General features: G+C 37.9%; 1 protein-coding gene across 4 annotated transcripts in view; it reads left to right on the top strand.

The window, feature by feature from the left end:
- LOC126235980 (uncharacterized) overlaps window positions 1-19,191 on the top strand; it is a 159,625-nt gene that overhangs the window by 36,010 nt on the left and 104,424 nt on the right. For all 4 annotated transcript variants that reach the window (XR_007544855.1, XR_007544854.1, XR_007544856.1 and 1 more), the window contains exon 3: window positions 5,186-5,294. Coding sequence is in view for 1 of the 4 variants with exons in the window: in XM_049944959.1 (XP_049800916.1) it covers window positions 5,186-5,294 (109 nt within the window). In the remaining 3 variants the exon portion in view is untranslated. The remainder of the gene's footprint in view (window positions 1-5,185; window positions 5,295-19,191) is intronic.

The following is a 19,191-nucleotide window of genomic DNA, read 5'->3' as shown; positions in this document are numbered from 1 at the left end:
ATCAACAGTATATGCGAAAGCCTAGCTTCTCTTGCAGCTTGAGACCAATATTATATGCGAAAGCTTTGCGTTTCTTGTAGCAAAACTATGTATATTACACTATTAACTTTCCCTGTTTGTGAGTTCGTGCTACTTAACAGTGATGTTGCTGTTGGCTCACATCACGTGTCCTATGCTCCGAATACCGCTGTCATCGGCTGGCGAGATCACGTGACATGAGCTACGAACGGCTTACACAAGCACATCGAAATCACGATTTCAATGATTTGGAAAGTAACATGCGGTGTTTGGTGGAATTCCAATGTATGCTTTCGTAATACGAAAATACGCAGCGTACATGTTGCTTCACCTCAAAGATATTTCCAAAACGTGTCTTTTTCCCTGAGTTTCGTTTTCTAAAGTGCCGGGAAATTGTACGCCCGTGTATAAAACCATAACCATTCAAAGGATTGATAAGGGAAAATATACTGTCATCTGGGAGAAAGTTTAACCGGGAAATTCGGGAATTTTTTTTCCTTGTCCACGTATACACCCTGATTCTTGTATTTGTGGCTTACCATTGTATTTATCTTATCATTGATGAGGTTACCATTTTGTTGGTTAACAGCACTTTTTCAATATTAGACTATCCATACAATTTTTTTTTAATAGAATGAAGAGGATCGCAACAGAACTGTCCCTGGGAATAAAGATGTCACAATGAAAACAACGAGAAAAAGAAAAAAGCTAGTGAACAAACAACAACAGAAGAAACTTGCATGGAATAGTGGACTTGAATCTACTGCAAAAGAAGATACAGTGATCCAGGCGAGAAATTTAGTTGGATCTTCTTATAAATGTTCTAAAAAGTGTTTTGAATGGATTGGAGAGAAGCTTATACAGAGTATAAACAAGTCATTCTGAAACATTGTGGACTTCAATAGACAAAATGCTTATTTGTTTGGTTCTGTGCAGCTAGAACCCATAAAAAGAAGATATACAGGCAATGAAATTAGCGGGCGTGACAACATTGTACGATACAGTGTTATAAAAGATTGCAGAAGCACTGATGTCTGTAAAGTTGCATTTTTAAGCATTCATGGTTTGCAGCACAACGGAGGTAGAGTAGAAAACATACAATCCATAATGCGAACAGGGCTACTACTCCACTGGGAGATAGAAGAGGCAAAAACAGTTGGACAGGGTGTGATACTACATGTGTCAGATCTGTATAATTTTTCTTATATTCACTCTTACCTATGGAATAATATTTTGGGGAGTCCACAGTAAAAATATTCAAATAATTTTCAAATTACAGAAAAGAGCAATTCGTATAATAACCAAGAGTGGCAGTAGGGCTCACTGCCTTGAACATTTCCAAAAGCTGGAAATCCTAACTGTCCCCTGTGAATACATTTTTCAAAGTATTATGTATGTAAAAAAAATATTGACTGCTATGTTAAAAATTCTTTAGTACACAGCTATGAAACTAGAAACCAATACAATCTGCATCTAGAGAGGAAAAATAATGTTAAAACTCAGCAGAGCTTGTTGTACAGTGTCGTTAAATTATAAATTACCCCAAAATATAAAAGATATTGACACAATTGGACAGTTCAAAACAAAACTAAAAAAATTTTTATCGAATAAAAGTTATTCCGCAGTAACGGACTATCTGAATTAAAACATGTAGTGTAATAAAGTAGCCTGCATTGTAATACATGAGGAAATAATAATAATATGAAATCCAGAATTGTACAGTACTATAAGAAAATTACATAAGGATATAAAACTAATTTAAGATAGTTTAAAAATGTGTGTAAATATTAATTTTATGTGTATAAATTGTAGGTATGTTGTATATGATTTTGCTGACAAAATCCACACAATGAAAATTGTTACATGGATTAATAAAGAAATCAATCAGTCAATCAAACAAACAACAATAGACCACATGGCTACTCAGAGGAAGACATGCAATTAGTCAAAAAACATATAGAAGATATTCCAAAATACAAAAGTTGTTAACAGTAGAAAAGATAATGGTGAAAAATTGTATGTGTCGATGGAATATTCCATACAAAGTTCCTATAACCATTATAAAGATGAGTACTGTCCTGATATCAAAGCGAAGCCTGTATTTTTTGATAAGTATCATCGCATTTTCATTCAAGATTTCAATATTTCATTCCAACTGCCAAAATCAGATATTTGCCCAACATGCGATTCAAATGAAATTCAACTGATAGAAGCAAAAACCGACCTGGAAAAATTAAGAGAAGTAAATATACAGAAGAAGTTACCTCTCAGAAAAGCGCAGGCAGGTCAAGATAATATAAAAGTGCAAACAGAGAAGGCAGTTTTTGATAAAGACATTCGTGTAATAACTTTCAATTTGCAACAGGCATTGCCCCCTCCTAAACTCTCTCCGGGTACAGTGTTCTACAAGAGGAAACGGTGGACATATAATTTCAGCATTCATCCCTGTAATTCGTCACAGGTAATTTCTTTGTTTGGGATGAAACGGTAGCATCAGGTGGTTCAGAGGAAATAGGCAGTTGCTTACTGAAGTATTTTGAAGATCACATTATACAAGGGAATAAGTTGATTGCAGTTTCAGGCAACTGCTCTAGACAAAACAAAAACTGAAACATTGTGTTGTTTGGATGCTGCTTGTAGCAAAGGAAGATTTTCCACCATTGAGTACCACTTCCTACTTTGTGGACATTTCCATGTTGCCAAGCAATCGTGATTTTGCTGTTGTGGAGAAGTGTGTTTTCCGACATATGCAGTTTGTTATGCCCCTCAAGACTGGGTGGATTCTTGAAGAAGTGTGGCCAATAATGACCATTTTGTGTCCATGTTATGTCATCAAAAGATTTTGTGTGCATCAGTGACATGAAATCTACATTTAGTCAAAAGAATATCTCAGTAGAAGGGCACAAGGTGTCATTGTGAGATGCTGTATGGCTCCTCCTCGATGCCGATGACCCAAGAATCTTGTTCGTATCAAATACATTTCGTTGGGAAGACTGACAGAAAGTCAGTTTACACAAATGAGGTCGCCATACAACCTCAGAAGGAATCAGTCTTCAAAAGAAGTATTGTGGGTCAGTTCCAATTGACTTGAAGAAGAAACAAGACCTATATCTGCACTGAAGTGGATACCACATATTTATCACAAATTCTACAAAGCAGTAAAAAATAAGAAGACATCTACAAATGAGAATGAGTATGTATACGCATCTGCAGACGAAATGTGAGAATTTTCAGCAGTTCTGTGTTTGATGCAGGAAAACAATTGTATGCCACGTAATATGCTCACCACAGCTAGGAAAAGATAAGAGCTTTGGACATTATTAACTCAAAGTTTGTATTTATTTCAATTGATTTGTGTGCTTCAGGTGTTGTACAGTGACTACCAGTTGTAAAAATAATAAAGTATTTATAACTTATGTATGAAATATTTTTTTAAACTTTTCCAATTGAATATCTCCATTCATAGCTAATGTGGGTTATCATTATATTTCCCCATTTATTGATCTGTTTATATGATAATAATTCTAATGAGTCTCTCTCTTTATTGTGATTTCAACATTGTCTTTAGATTTTTCTGAAGCATGTGTGGGAGGGGTATATGTGTATTTTAGTGAATATTCAAAGCTCAGTTTTAGCACAATCAGAACATGGCCAGTCAGAACATTTGCATCCATAAGCATGCAGCAGCACAGTTTACCCCGATTCCCACAGGATTTTCAAGTGTGAGCATATTGCGGCCAGCCACACAGCTACCCAGTTCCTTTCGCAGTTCGCTTCAATAACTCTTGAACACTGCTAAGCGTCTGCTCACCTACTAGCCCAGCCACTACATGGCAACTTGCCAGCCACATGTCGCTCAACACAACACCTGTTTTTTGAGTACAGTTGCATAGCGAACAACAGCTCGTAAAATCATACACTGAATTAATGTTTATTGATGTTGTGGTAGATTCCATTAAAGTCATCGGATATACAACAGAGTTCCTAAACTGATTTCATAAGCCTTAATTACAACCACGCTATCTTTTGGTTAGATTACATTCTGCAATTATTTTTCTACACAATCTCAGTCAACAACAACTTTTCAATATCACAAGGCTATGTTTAGTGAAGTGATTGTGTTAACAGGAAAGAGAAAGGAAGTAAAATTTAATCCCACCGATTTCAGTTATTCCAAAACATCTCCATATTAAGTTTAAACAATTGCAATTTCCAGTGGCACAGATAAGTCACAGCGGCAGGCTTTAAATTCTGCATAGTGAATTTGAGATCACCACATTTCTCTCATGTATAATTCACACAGGAATTTATGTATTTTTGCTCCTGGAACGGTAAGTAACTAAAAACTTGTATAATCTAGTTTTGTGATAAAATAGTTATGGCAAGTTTGTAAAATAGTTTACGTTATAATTTTTATACTTTCCTTACATTTTAAGGTCACATAAATAAATTTATTTGTTTTTGTAACTTAGTGCTTTTCCTGGCTGATGTAATACAGGGATAAATATGTAATTGGGCACTGCCAGAAGGAATACCACATACTGAATGGGGAGCTATAGGAGCATACCTTTAGAAAGATATTAGGACTAGAACAGAGAAATGATGCTACTTGTAGGATGATAAGCAGAGGAGATCCTACAGACATCAGTCTTCCCTTACATATTGCTTTATAGGCATGTTGAAAGAATGATGAGTAGATGGAAGTCTTCACCTCCCAACTTAAATGTGATCATAATGGATGTAGTAAATAAGAAGAGAGATGGGAACTATCAGTATTAATACAAGGTGTCTGCATACTGTTCTTCATTGCAGTTGCTGCCTGGAAGAGGAAATTACAAGAAATAATATGTAACAAATAGTTCTCTCAGAGAATGTCCTTCGTTATCTGTAACCAAATTCCTGTAGGTTCTCCTTAATGCTGGCTCTGCAGAACATGTTGTGTGGAGTAGGATTGGTGTGGGCCATCTTTACTATTCTGTATGGATACTCAGATCACAGAATCATGTTGTAATAAGAGTGTTGTTCATAACACAATAAATATACAATTACTATTTACCTTTTTTATAGCTTTTACTTATGTGTGCAAATGCACATCATTTTTAAATAAAGTGTTGGACTTCTATTCTATCTGACTCTTCCGCTTTTCATCTTTTTTTGGTGGCTGAAGCACACAAACCTTATTCAACTGAGGCATGAGAATAACAACCTTCAGGCAGAGTTAGAGAAAGTGGGTGCAGAACTGCAAAAAACCAAGCAAATGAAATTGACATTAGAAGGTAAAAAAACATTTTCTGGTATTAAGCTGTTCCATTATCAATGTATTTGTTTGAATTAACTAGATTCATAATTTTATTTCATTGAATAATATGCAATCGTTACAACATAGTATGTGCTAGTCTTTTAGAATTATATATTGCTGCTCTAACTTAGAGTATTTTTCCGTAAAGATTAGAATTTGCCCTTCTTGAACTTTGCCATAAAAAAGTGAAACTGTTATTAATTTCTGATCAGTGCAGTTATTCTAATTTTCTGAATTTGGTATGAAAAACTAATTTAATCTCAACTTCTTCCCTATGGAGGCATAATTATACTGCTGATCAAATCACAGCTTTGATTTCAGAAGGGTTTCTCAGGTGACAAGGGAGGTATGTGACCATGAACACTAGAACTGCATGGAAATTTTCACTACTGTTTGTAGAAATTGAAACACCCAGATGTAATGGTTGGAATTACTCATTACACCACGCTCACTCTTTGTAAAGCCTGCAAATGTAGTGTAAACATGCAAGCAGTACTGGTGTGCCTCGTCGACATCAAAGGGCTCAGTATCAAAGTGTAAGTGAAGTCAAATGAGGCAGGATGATTGGCCTCCAGGAGATAGGTTTGTCATTCTGTGACATCGATGTTCGTACAGGGCGCGCAGGTACAACAAGGATTACTATGTGGAACTAGTGAATTGAAGAGGATTGTAGACAGTGACGAGTAGGTGCTGGACCACACAATGCAACCACAGTGTGGAATAACCAACACATTGTCCACATGACCATAACCAATGTAACAGCTTTGTCCACAATGTTACCTTGATGTTGGATCGCTGCAAAGTGTGTGGACAGGCCTGTGTTGATGACCCGATGCCTTCTTCGAAAACTGGACTGGTGACACGCATACCATTGCATCAGCTTCCATTGACCAGAAACTACCACTGCCTCAGACTGCAATGAGCATATGACCAACTGTAACAGATGTGCTGGGTGGCAGAACTTAGTGTTCCCAGGCATCATGTTTCAACTTGTCCTATAGCGATGACCATCCGCCTGCTTAGCTGGGTGGTAACATGCTTGCCTCCCATGCAGTGGGCCCAGGTTCAATTCCTGGCCAGATTGGAGATTTTCTCCACTCGTGGACTGGGTGTTGTGTTGTCCTCATCGTCAATTCATCCTCATCATTGACCGCAAGTGGCGCCGACTGAAATAAGACTTGCACTTGGCGGCCGAACCCAAATGGCACCTCCTGGTCAACAGTGCCATATGATCATTTCATTTCATTTTTTCATAGTGATGACCATGTGTGTGTTAAACACTACCATGGCATCAGCAATCGTGGAGACTACATTGTTGAGTGGCACAACTGATAAATGTTGAGTGTTATGGTTTGGGATGTCATTGGTAATAATGTGCAATCTCACCTCCTACATACAGAGTGCAGTCTGAACAGTAACTGCTAATCAGGGAGACTTTAGAGGCCAAGGCACTGCCCATCCTGCGGGCATCTCCTTGTGTCATATTTCAGCAGGACATCGTTCAATTGCATGTGGTGAGGAATGTGCAAGCCTTCTTCGAAGAACAATGAGCACTACTGCTTCGCCAGCCCACATGTTCACGTGACATGTTACCCATCAAACATGCCTGGGATATGGTCAATGGACATCTTGTTCATTCTGATCTTTCTGCAACCATGGTTGATGATTAGTGGATGTGGCCACAAACAATGTGGCAGTGTGTTCCCCGTAACACATCCAGACCCTCTTTCATTCCATGCTATGATATCTAGAGGATGTCATTGCAGCATGTGGTGGCTCCACAGAGCACTGAATTCTCACTGTGAGAGTGAATGTACAGTTTTATAATTCTAATCATTTGTGTATTGTAATGTCCCTAATCAGTGAAGTAAATTTCATTATAATCCCTTGTGCCCTTTGTGGTGCTACAATTTTCACAAACAGTAATGTAAATCATTCATCCCAAAAACAGTGGTATGAGCCACTTGCATACAAAGCTGCACATCTTACTCTAAGAGTCATTTGAATGATGACCTATTGAAGGTCTAATAAGAGACTATCCTTGGTAAGATGAAAAAACAGAACCAGACACACAAATATTTCAGTGTTGTGATTTATTGCTATATTTCCCTCTGATTAAAATAATTACACTATCTGAACAATAAACTTTTTCTATTGATGTAAGTGTCCCATGGCTATTCAGTTTTCAAGGTGTTTAAGTGGTCAAAGCAAAGTGGAACAACATGCATGTCTCCCTAAAGCCACTTTTTCGCATTCAACATCACTTCTGCATTCAAGCAGTCCAACATCACCATTTAAAAATGTAATTAATGTGGTGTTTGACATTGGAATCCATGAATTCAGAAGTAATATTGGATGCGAAAAAGAGGCTTTAGTCAGATGCGCATGTTATTCTGTTCCACTTTGCTTTGACCACTTCATTGAAATAATGCGCCTGCACCTTGATAACTGAATAACCATGGAACACTTAATATTGACAGTAGAAAAAGTTTGTTGTTCAGAGAGTGTAATTATTATAAGCAGAGGGAAATAATAGCAATAAGTCACGACATTTGAGATATGTGTGTTTTTGATTATATTATATCAGTGTTTTGTTTCTTCGTGTTGCCAAGGTTTCTTTCTTAGACTCAGAGTAGCTGTTCCTTGAAATAGTTCTCATGATAAGACACACAGTTTTACACGTGTATAGCTCATAACAATGTTTATGGGATGAGCAATTAATATTTTAAGCACGTTTTTATGGAGTTCTGAGTGTTCAAGGTCAAGCACATTCCTTGTGAGAGAAGCATTCACACATTCACTTACAAGCATTAAATATCAAAGGAGAACTATTTTCCATTCTTTTTTTCAGTATGTAAATGATACATGCTTTGCAAATCACAGCCTGGTTTTAAAGAGAGAGAGAGAGAGAGAGAGAGAGAGAGAGAGAGAGAGAACATCTGTGGTTTACGGAATAAAAGGGGTAGTTAAGTGATAGCTCAGATTGTAGAGGGCAAAAAGTGTACAGTAGGTTGTGAGATCGGAGTGAAACAACTGGGGTTTTGGTATGAAATGTTTCACTCCATGCATGATCTTTCACCCTGCTGATATGTATGCCATGTTTTGCCTTACAAATATTCTCGATGTTATTCATTGTAGTGGACCTGCTTGTAGTGCCATTAGAACATGATATGTCCACATGACAATGGACTTCTTCACCTTTCACAGGGGCTGATGCTAAAGAGAGCACTGAATATCCAAGCTACTAAAAAATTATGTGGTCCCTGTTGCAATAACTATTCTGTATTGTGAACACAATCTCTCCAATGCACAACTTCATTTACATTTGTGGGTGAACAATCTTTCTTAACCTTTAATCCAAAATAGATCACAACATGTATTTATTACTGATATTACATTATGGAATGACATATCTCGTATAATCTTCAGTTGTTCTGGCATTGACATTATCGCTCGTGCCTATTGCTCCATGTCTTCCAAAGCTTTGCCAGGCTGCGACGACAAAGCATAAGCAGGTCTTTTACACACCATCTGCACATGTGGCGAACCAGAATGTGCACAAGGGACTGTTCCACACTTAACAACTACCTAAACAATGTTTTCAGTTCCCATGAACATCTTTCATCTGCTTGAGTGGTTAGAAGTGGAACATGTTATTCTACATAATGGACACATTGCACGACAATAGGCAATTCAACCATTGTAAATAACCAGATTCTTATCAGAAAAAAAGTCACTTAAGTCCAGTCTTGGGTCCACTATTGTTACTCATATGTGTTAGCCTTTCAATGTTATACACAAGTAGAATAGGTTCTTTCGTGAATGAAATGGCTATCAATTCAGCATAATAGAAGAATTGTTGGCCGAGCAGTTCTAGGCACTTCAGTCCGGAACCGCGCTGCTGCTACGGTAGCAGGGTCGAATCCTGCCTCGGGCATGGTTGTGTGTGATGTCCTTAGGTTAGTTAGGTTTAATTAGTTCTAAGTCTAGGGGACTGATGACCTCAGATGTTAAGTCCCATAGTGCTTAGAGCCATTTGAACCATTTGGAAGAATAGTAAATAATTTCTTCAATGGTATTATCAACTGTTTTTATACAACTAGTCTCTTTTTAATGTAAAGAGATGCATCATAGATTGTTCTCCCAATCTTATGGAAGCGGCATTGGTATTGTTACATTCTTCTTGAAGTCTGGTGTTATTTTGCATGTCTCACATATCCGACGCACCAGGTGGAATGGTTTTGTCATGGTTGTCACACCCAAGAATCTCAGTAATTTTGAGAGAATCTGGTCTACTCCAGGGGCCTTCTTTAGACTGAGGCATAATGTTCAAAATTTTTCTGTTTAATTATTAACAATAATTGAAAGAGGAAAAAAGACATGTTGAGATTCTTAATTTACTCAGTTCAGACAATTCACATTATTGCAAATCTAAGTAGATAACAGGTCAGTAAGTTTATGTATTTTGTTTCGGTGATGTTCTAAGGAAATATACTCATTTTAAATAAACATCTTTAGAAGAATTATCAGCTGATTTCATGAAGCTGTAGTGGCCACTTCTTGGTTGACAATTTTTAGTGAATGTTGAAATGGGACTAGGTTCTCGTCATTATCTGAAATTCCTTCCTCATGTCAACATTCTCTGAAGAGATCATTTTAGCTCGAATTTTTGGCTTTCTGGACTTTATAGTGTTATTTCTATACTAAGTTCCAGTAGTTAACTTCTCTTAAAAAAAAATAGTACAAATGAGTATACTATCTCAGATTAAATTTCACATTAATATGCTACCCAGTTTATATTAGCAACTAACGGGAGTAAACCGTTTGTTAATAATCCAACTTTGAATTTCATGATATGAACTGTGAAGTCATGTTGCACTACATATTATTGAAAATTTACTTTTTACCTATTTCTGGAAAGCTACAATGTTTATTCATAATGATTATTTAAAATCATAGCTCTGCTTGAGAAAAAACCAAAATATTGTTAACAGTATTTTATTCAAAGTGGTTTGTTTGGGAGCATTCACTGCAGTCGACAAAAATATTCTCTATTGAGGTTGGAATTGAGTGAGATAGTGAAATTGTCTGGTTGTGTAACAAGTCTAGGTGAAAACAAGTTATTTTTACTGACCACCCGACTCTGCTGTGACTGTTCTAGAGTCGGTCAAAGAAAGTCTGTGGTCAGTTGCACATAAATACCCAGATTGTGCAATACTAATTGGTGGTCGCTTTAACTTGCTGAGTATAGGGTAGTGTATGGATTCATTGGAGGGGGTACAGATAGACAGTCTTGTAAAGTACTTTTTAACATGTTTACTGAAAACTGTCTTGGTTAGATAGTTCAGCAGTCCACATGCAATGGAAGTGTCTTGAACCTTGCGTCTACAAACAGGCTGCACCTTACCGATGGTGTCAGTGTAGAGATGGGGATTAGTGATCATGATGTCATCATAGCAACTATGGTTACAAAAGTTAATAAATCAGTCAAGAGGGCTAGGAGAGTGTTTCTGCTAGAAAGAGCAGATAAGCAGTTAGCATCTCACTTAGACAATGAGCTGCAGTCATTTAGTTCTAGAATGATGGAATATGGGCCAAGTTCAAACAGATTGTAAATCGTGCTCTGGACTAGTAAGTGGATTTAAGGACAGAAAAGACCCACCATAGTTTAATACTGAAATTTGGAAAATGCTGAGGAAGCAAAGGCTGTTGCACTCTCAGTTCAAAAGGGGCAGTGTAACTGACAACAGGCAAAGCCTAGTAGAGATTCATGCGTCTGTAAAAAAATTTATGTGCTAAGTATACAACAGCTACCACCATCATACCTTGGCTAAAGATCTGGCAGAGAACACGAAAAATTCTGGTCCTATGTAACATAGCTAACCAGGTCTAAGGCTTCCATCCAGTCGCTCGCTGACCAATCTGGTTTAACAGTAGAAGATGGCAAAAGAAAGGCCAAAATTATAAATTCCACATTTAATGAATCGTTCACACAGGGGAGGGGAATCGTACAAATGTACATCGTTTGACCATTGCACAGAGTCCTGTATGGATGACATAGTAATAAGCATCCCTGGCGTAGAGCAACAACTGAAAGAATTGAAAAGAAATAAGCTGCCAGGTCTGAATGGAATCCCAATTTGGTTTTACAAAGAGTACTTTATGTCATTGACCCCTTACATAGTTTGTGTTTATCTCAAATCTCTCAACCAGTGCAAAGTGCCAAGCAACTGGAAAAGGCGCAAGTGACTCCTGTATATAAGAAGGGTAAAAGATTGGACCTGCAAAATTACAGACCAATATCCTTAACATCAGTTTGCTGCAGAATTCTAGAGGATATTCCGAGTTAAAATATAATAAATTTCTTAGAGGCCGAGAAGCTCATGTCCATGAATCATCACAGCTTTAGAGAGCATTGATCGTGCAAAACACAGCTTGTGTTTTTCTCACATGATATACTGCTAGCTATGGATGAAGGGCAGTAGGCAGATTTGATATTTCTAGATTTCCGAAAAGCATTCAACACGGTACCCCCTGCAGACTGTTAATGAAGGTGTGTGCATATGGAGTAGGCTCCTAGGTATATGACTAGCTTGAAGACTTCTTAAGTAATAGAACCCAGTATGTTGTCCTCGACGGCGAGTGTTCATTGGAGACAGAGGTAACATTGAGAGTGTCCCAGGGATAGGATTGTTGCTGTTTTCTGTATACATAAATAATCTGGCAGATAGGGTAGGCAGCAATCTGCGGTTGTTCACAGTTGATGCTGTGGTGAACAGGAAGGTGCTAAAGATAAGTGACTGTAGGTTGATACAAGATGATGTAAACAAAATTTCAAGTTGGTGTAATGAATGGCAGCTGGCTCTTAATGCAGTAAAATGTAAGTTAATACAGATAAGTAGAAAAAAACAAGGCCATAATGTTCGGATACAGCATTAGTAGTGACCTGCTTGACACAGTCACATCATTGAAACAGCTGGGCATAACGTTGCAAAGTGATATGAAATGGAACGATCATGTGAGGATTGTGTTGCGGAAGGCGAATGGTCGACTTTGGTAGATTGGGAGAATTGTAGGAAAGTGTAGGTCATCTGTAAAGGAGACAGCATATAGGACACTAGTGTGACCTATTCTTGAGCACTGCTCAAGTGCTTGGGATCTGCACCAAGTTGGATTGAAAGAAAACACGGAAGCAATTCAGAGGTGAGGTGCTAGATTTGTTGTCAATAGGTTCAGTCAGCATGTAAGTGTTATGGGTATGCTTCGGGAGCCTAAGTGGGAATCCCTGGAGAGAAGAAGACATCCATTTTGAAGAATGCTACTGAGAAAGTTCAGAGAACCTGCATTTGAAGCTGACTGCGAAACAAGCCTATTGCCACATCATATGTTTCGTGTAGGGACCATGAAGATAAAATATGAGAAATTAGGGCTCATGCAGAGGCACATAGACAGTTGTTTTTCCCTTGCTCTATCTGCAAGTGGAATGGGAAAGGAAAAGACTAGTTTTGGTATAAGGTACCCTCTGCCACGCACCATACGGTGGCTTGCAGTGTACGTATGTAGATGTATACGAGGTATTGGTTTCTTATGTTTGGAATTGTGGATGAAAATATTTATAAGTCATGATGTCACGTATATTTTGCACACTTGGTGTTGCTACATAGGCAAATAATTCTGACTAAAGGTACTAGGTTGGGTTGTGACGATTTACTTATATTGTCAGCACACATGGATAGCTCAAAAATACACATGGTTTTCTGGCGGTTTCTGGCGACTAGAGGAAGCAGTGTGGTGCTGGTGTGCAAGACTCACACGTCCCGTTCATCATTGGATTGACTTGGAGGTGCTTTGCCGATCATTTCAGGGTAGCTCGCTGCATCGATCTCCCCAACTTCTTCTCTGAAGATATGATGCTGTTTGGAGGAATTTTCTCTACTCTTAAAATGATTCCGTACACTCAAGATACTTTTAAATCAATCCTACTGTATTTTCTCTTCCACAAACAGAACTCCACATAACAGTTTTCAAATGAATCATATTTCATAAGCTACAGAAACTATTAAGTACTTTTAGAATAAATACAGTTCCAGAAATCTCTCAAGAGTTCTCGCAAGTCCACCATCAGCATCTCTAGAGAGTCAGTAAGTAAGTAAGGGTCTTTTTCTTTTCTTATAACATAATTCAACTTTTCACAATAATGACTTATGCAGCACCGTCACGGAGTAAGGCGCGCTTGCTCCTTGTGCTGGGCATGTAGCTTCTGTGGCGAGTGCAGCAACCAGTTGCCTGCGTCGATCAACCGCCCACATTGTAGCATTCTCTTGATACACGTCCGCCCTGTGCACACAGGAAACCGACACGAGGTAGACACTGTCCCGTCTCTCTCTCTCGTACGTAAAATATTGGGTGTTCGAGATGGTGGAAAGCCGAAGGTCTCTAGAATTTGCGTTGAAATTCTCGAGGCACTACAGCTTGTTTAAAACTATAGTAGTTAATGCCTAATAAATAAATATTGTTGCAGAGAGAGACAAGATATAATCACTTATGTAGCTGCACTACTATTCTCAGTGTTATGTACACTCTTTGCTAAACATTGTCTGTGGCAGTGAAAAAAAGATTTTTACCAGTCAGCAATTTACTTATAAGCAATCCTGAGCCTCGTATTATTATTTATTATCTTTGGGTCTGTTGTGTGTATTTAATGAAAACCCACATCCTTTCGTCTTTCCCTCTCCTTCCCTCTTTCCTGACGAAGCAACCGTTGGTTGCGAAAGCTAGAATTTTGTGTGTATATTTGTGTTTGTTTGTGTGTCTATTGACCTGCCAGCGCTTTCGAATGGACAGTTTGTTGCTGGTCATTCCCACATAGAAAGCTTCACAGTGTAGGCAGGTCAGTTGGTAAATCACGTGGGTGCTTTCACACGTGGCTCTGCCTTTGATCGTGTACACCTTCCGGGTTACAGGACTGGAGTAGGTGGTGGTGGGAGGGTGCATGGGACAGCAACAAACTGTCCTTTCGCATGAATGGACACAGGCAGACAGTGTTTGTTGGTAATGAGGATCACCCTGTGGCTAAACATGCCTTGGTGCATGGCCGGCACATCTTGGCACAGTGTTACACCGTCCGGGTTATCTGGCTACTTCCCACTAACACCAACGTGTCAGAACTCCGGAGATGGGAACTTGCCCTTCAGTATATCCTCTCTTCTCGTTATCCGCCAGGCCTCAACCTCCGCTAATTTCAAGTTGGCGCCGCTCATACTTCACCTGTCTTTCAACAACATCTTTGCCTCTGTACTTCCACCTCGACTGACATCTCTGCCCAAACTCTTTGCCTTTATATATATATATATATATATATATATATATATATATATATATATATATATATATATATATATATATATATGCGGATGGATATGTGTGTGTGTGCGAGTGTATACCTGCCCTTTTTTCCCCCTAAGGTAAAACCCACATCCTTTCGTCTTTCCCTCTCCTTCTCTCTTTCCTGATGAAGCGACCGTTGGTTGCGAAAGCTTGAATTTGGTGTGTATGTTTGTGTTTGTCTGTCTGTCGACCTGCCAGCGCTTTCGTATGGTTGTCTGCTTGTGTCTGTGTATGTGCTGATGGATATGTGTGTGTGTGCGCGAGTGTATACCTGTCCTTTTTTCCCCCTAAGGTAAGTCTTTCCGCTCCCGGGATTGGAGTGATTCCTTACCCTCTCCCTTAAAACCCACATCCTTTCGTCTTTCCCTCTCCTTCCCTCTTTCCTGATGAAGCAAATGTTGGTTGCGAAAGCTTGAATTTTGTGTGTATGTTTGTGTATCTATCAGCATGCCAGCAGTTTCGTTTGGTAAGTCACATCATCTTTGTTTTTATATATATTCTTTTCCTGATAGAAAAAGGTTTAAAGTACTTTTTCTTGTTATCTCTTGTGTGAATCCCAAAAAATCATGTGATTAATTCACATAATGGGTGCCAGTGCACCATTATGACAAAAAGAATGGCAGATGGCAAATGAAGAACTTGAATTCTAGCAATAATTAATTTTTCCATTTAATTATATTCACATGGAGGGATAGGTATGAAAAGGACAAATAATATTTACACATATATTGTGAAAAAACTTATGCAAAATTAAACAGGTTAAGGATCAAATTTCTGAGACAAAAGATAGTGATTGGCATTAGAAAAATGCAAAGAATTTGGGGAAATAAGTATAACACTGAAGCCTTTATCTAATTTGGAGAAATGTACTGGAATTTGCAAGTCATACATTACAAGAGAAAGTAGCTCTAATTCTAAGGAAGATGTTGCACCAACAAAAGGAATTAGGACGATTGTGTAGTACCTACTGGGCAATGAAACATACTAAATGGGACAAGTAGTTCAGAATTTCAGGAGCTCTGGTAGAGATTATGAATAAATCATTTATAGGACAACCCTTATTGAAAATGTGTACCTGACCATTATCACCACCAGATTGACTTGGTAAAATTGCAAGAGAGGGTGCAGAAGAATCTATATATACAGGCACAGCAAAGAATCAAGACCTTTAATGATAAAACTATTATACCTAGTTTTCAAATAGACAGTCGGGCATTAGTGTGTGATTTTTGTCGTAGCTTAAACGTAAAGGAGGAGACAAATTTTTCCCTCCTTGCAAGGGACCATTCAAAGTTGAAGACATACCACATCAGTTAGTAAACCCTGATACAGGACAAAATAAAGGATGGTACAATACTGACATGCTTACAGGATTCAAGGCCACGGGGTAGTGTACATCCTTTGTGACTTTGGTGGCTTGACAACCACCGACTGCCCCAGTTAAATTACTTACCATATTTCTCTTTTTAGTTTTCCTGGAGACCGTTTCTTTCTTCTTCAATAAAGTAATATCTTCTACTACCCCTTTTCTGTAAAAGTAACTGTAAAAAAATATAAGGGGACTATGCTCGACTTGAGAATTGTCAGGTAGGCCCCTGTTGTGTCTACAACAGCTGGAAATGTAGTGTCTTACTAGCACTTTTTTGTGACTATTGAACCGCTACATTTAGATAATAGAAATCTATTAATCTGTAAACTTAACTGTACGTAGATTAAATTTATCATGAATATAGGACAGTTAATATTTCCACGTCTTTTATTTAATTACATGTTACCATGTACATGTGATACAGGAGAAACTAAGTATAAGAACAATTTTAGTTTTATTCTCATATGATAGCATTAGGAGTTGGAAGAATATATAGTACTACAAAATATATAGAAAAGTGAAATAGCAATGACAATGTGCTTTCACTAAATTACAAATTTAGTAAAATGATTATTTACGAATTATGAGTAAAATGTTATTTGTTTTACATATGTTATAAAACTGAATGAAGAAGGATAGTATGGCTGGGTTTATATTTCATTTTCTTAGGGGAGGTTAGTCATGGTAGAGTGTGACAGATGAAACTGACTTTAATGTTTATTGTGAGAATTTGACGATGACTTACTTGAAAGTACTTCGCTTACTACTGCATTTCGTAGGGGTTCATTACAGTGAATGTTTGGATATTCTGCAATGGCGAAACCGTGGCAAAGCCAATGTGTAGGAAATGCCAAACACCTTCTTCCTCTGACGTCGTGATGAAGTAACTTAGCAGATAGGGTCCGTGGTAAGGGAATCTTATCTAAGGGGTAGTACTTCTTTTCTTCTTTGATCCTAACATACGTGTCTCTTTGTTTCCTTTTCTTACTTCTCCCTTAGCAGTACCAAATCTGTCCTCCCTCTGTAAACACATGAAAAAGTTCCCCTTCTCTTTTTAGTCCACATGATTGATGTTACAACCTACAACTGTAGAATTGCACTGGAGGGTATTTCACATACGATGATGACAATAGACTAACATAATTTTTTGGAGTGGCCATTAAGTGACACATGTTTGGCACATCGTGTGATGTAGTGGAGGAGAGTTGATGGAGGATGTAGAAGGCTAGAAAAATTGATGACATGCTAACATGTGTAAAGAGCAAGAGATAATATGCTAAAGAGTCAACAGTCTAACAAGATGGTGTGCTAACTTATTTTCAGCAGAATGTCATGCGGAATGGGAGTTAGAACATACATAAGTGTGAGAACTACATGTATGTGGTGTCATACTCATTATAAACAAAAGTAACAAGTAAAAAAAGAAAAAGAAATGTTAAACAAAGAGTTCAAATGCAGAGGTAGAGAGTAATCAGGTAGGGTCAGTGTAAACTAATTATGGAGAAACTTTTCATCTAAATTGAGAAAAGATTGTAGAAAAGGGTTATTAGCTGTGTTTACTGATTAAGTTACGATGATACACACCCAAAATCGCAAAATAGGTGTAGGAGAAGAAAAGGATAGGTGAATCCCTGGGAGTAATGGCCTATGCCTTGGTCAGGAGAATCTGTGGGAGGAATGGTCTGTACCTTGATCAGATGAATTCATTGGAGGAATGACCTGTAGCATATTTTTTTGTGTGTGAGGGGGAAAAGAGGGACACCCACTTCTGTAGTGGTATTGAGGTTTGACACAGTGTCTGTCCCTAGAATGAGTGTAAGTAGAGTTATTAAGTATGGAGTTGTATAGTGATTGATGGTCACAATATGGAAGTTTTCTCCAAATTGGTTATAAAGTTGAATAGATTTACTTGATAGCTGAGACAGTGGATGGTTTTGAATATGTTTGGATAGACAGTGCGAAGGATAATTGGGAGCAGAGACATTTCACAGAAGTTCACAAGAGCATGTACTGACGTGTACTGAGATTTGCTCTAGAGATCATGTAATGGAAATATACCTATTGGGCTACTCATCACATAGCAAAAACATAAGAAAGTGTTGGAAAGTATGTTCAAACTCACATATTAAAATGATACATCTATCTCTGTAGAAATATTGATCATTACATAACAGTTTACTGAATTATATAAACAGAATGTGGAAGTATGGAAGACAAATACTCATAACACTGCATAACAGAGTCTGCCTGAAAACAAATAAAAGACATATCATTTTCTTAAATAGTTAAAACTGAAAGGATGATATTAAAAATAATGTTGAAAACTGGAAATGGATGTGACTATGCAAGACTTGTGCCCTGTTATTAAAAAGTGGAGGATTTTCTCCTTAACAAAAGGTCAGTTATCATGAAATAATTGTGTTTTTTATAGTTTAATATTATGAGAATTCATTACTGACTAGCAGAGTAAAGAGTTGTCCCGACATCTTTCCTTTAAGTGGGGCGAATCTGTGGTGTTACATGCTGTTTAGGCAAATGACATTTCCTACTTCCTATTTATTACAAGGAAAGGTGACTGTGACAAAATAGTAAAGTAGAATTAGGCAGAGAATAAGTTGCGAAACATAACTGGCAGTCGTTTTGTTTCACATTTGTCCAGAGTTGAACGGAGAGATGTGTAGTTCGAGTAATCAGCACGGGGTGACAGCGAGTAAACGTCTTTACCTGCTGTGGGCAAGGCCTTTTATGCTTTCAAGTCATGTCTTGGCTGTTTCTTGACTCAAGGAGCAAACATCCTCTCCAGCAATGTAAACAGCAACGAACAAAGGAAACTCTAAAATGAAATTACTTACTTACAAACTACTTTTCATTGAGCCTTCAAAGCTGATGTTCTGTTTGAAGTAAATTGTATCCGCTTTAATTTATAAGATAATTGTGAACTGTACACCCATTGAAACAAATACAAGTCAGTCAATGATGAAATGTTAACATCGTTTTGTAATTAGATTAGATATTGTTTTTTCTTCCACCAATAACACCTCCAAAAGAGAGGAGTTCAAGTCTTTCCAGGGCTCTGCATGGTTCTACGGACATACTGCTTTGCACAACCTAAAGAAGA

The sequence above is a fragment of the Schistocerca nitens genome, chromosome 2 (genome assembly GCF_023898315.1).
Source record: "Schistocerca nitens isolate TAMUIC-IGC-003100 chromosome 2, iqSchNite1.1, whole genome shotgun sequence".
Lineage (NCBI taxonomy): Eukaryota > Metazoa > Arthropoda > Insecta > Orthoptera > Acrididae > Schistocerca > Schistocerca nitens.
The sequence above is the reverse complement of the archived record's forward strand: the minus strand, read 5'-3'. Positions and strand labels throughout refer to the sequence as shown.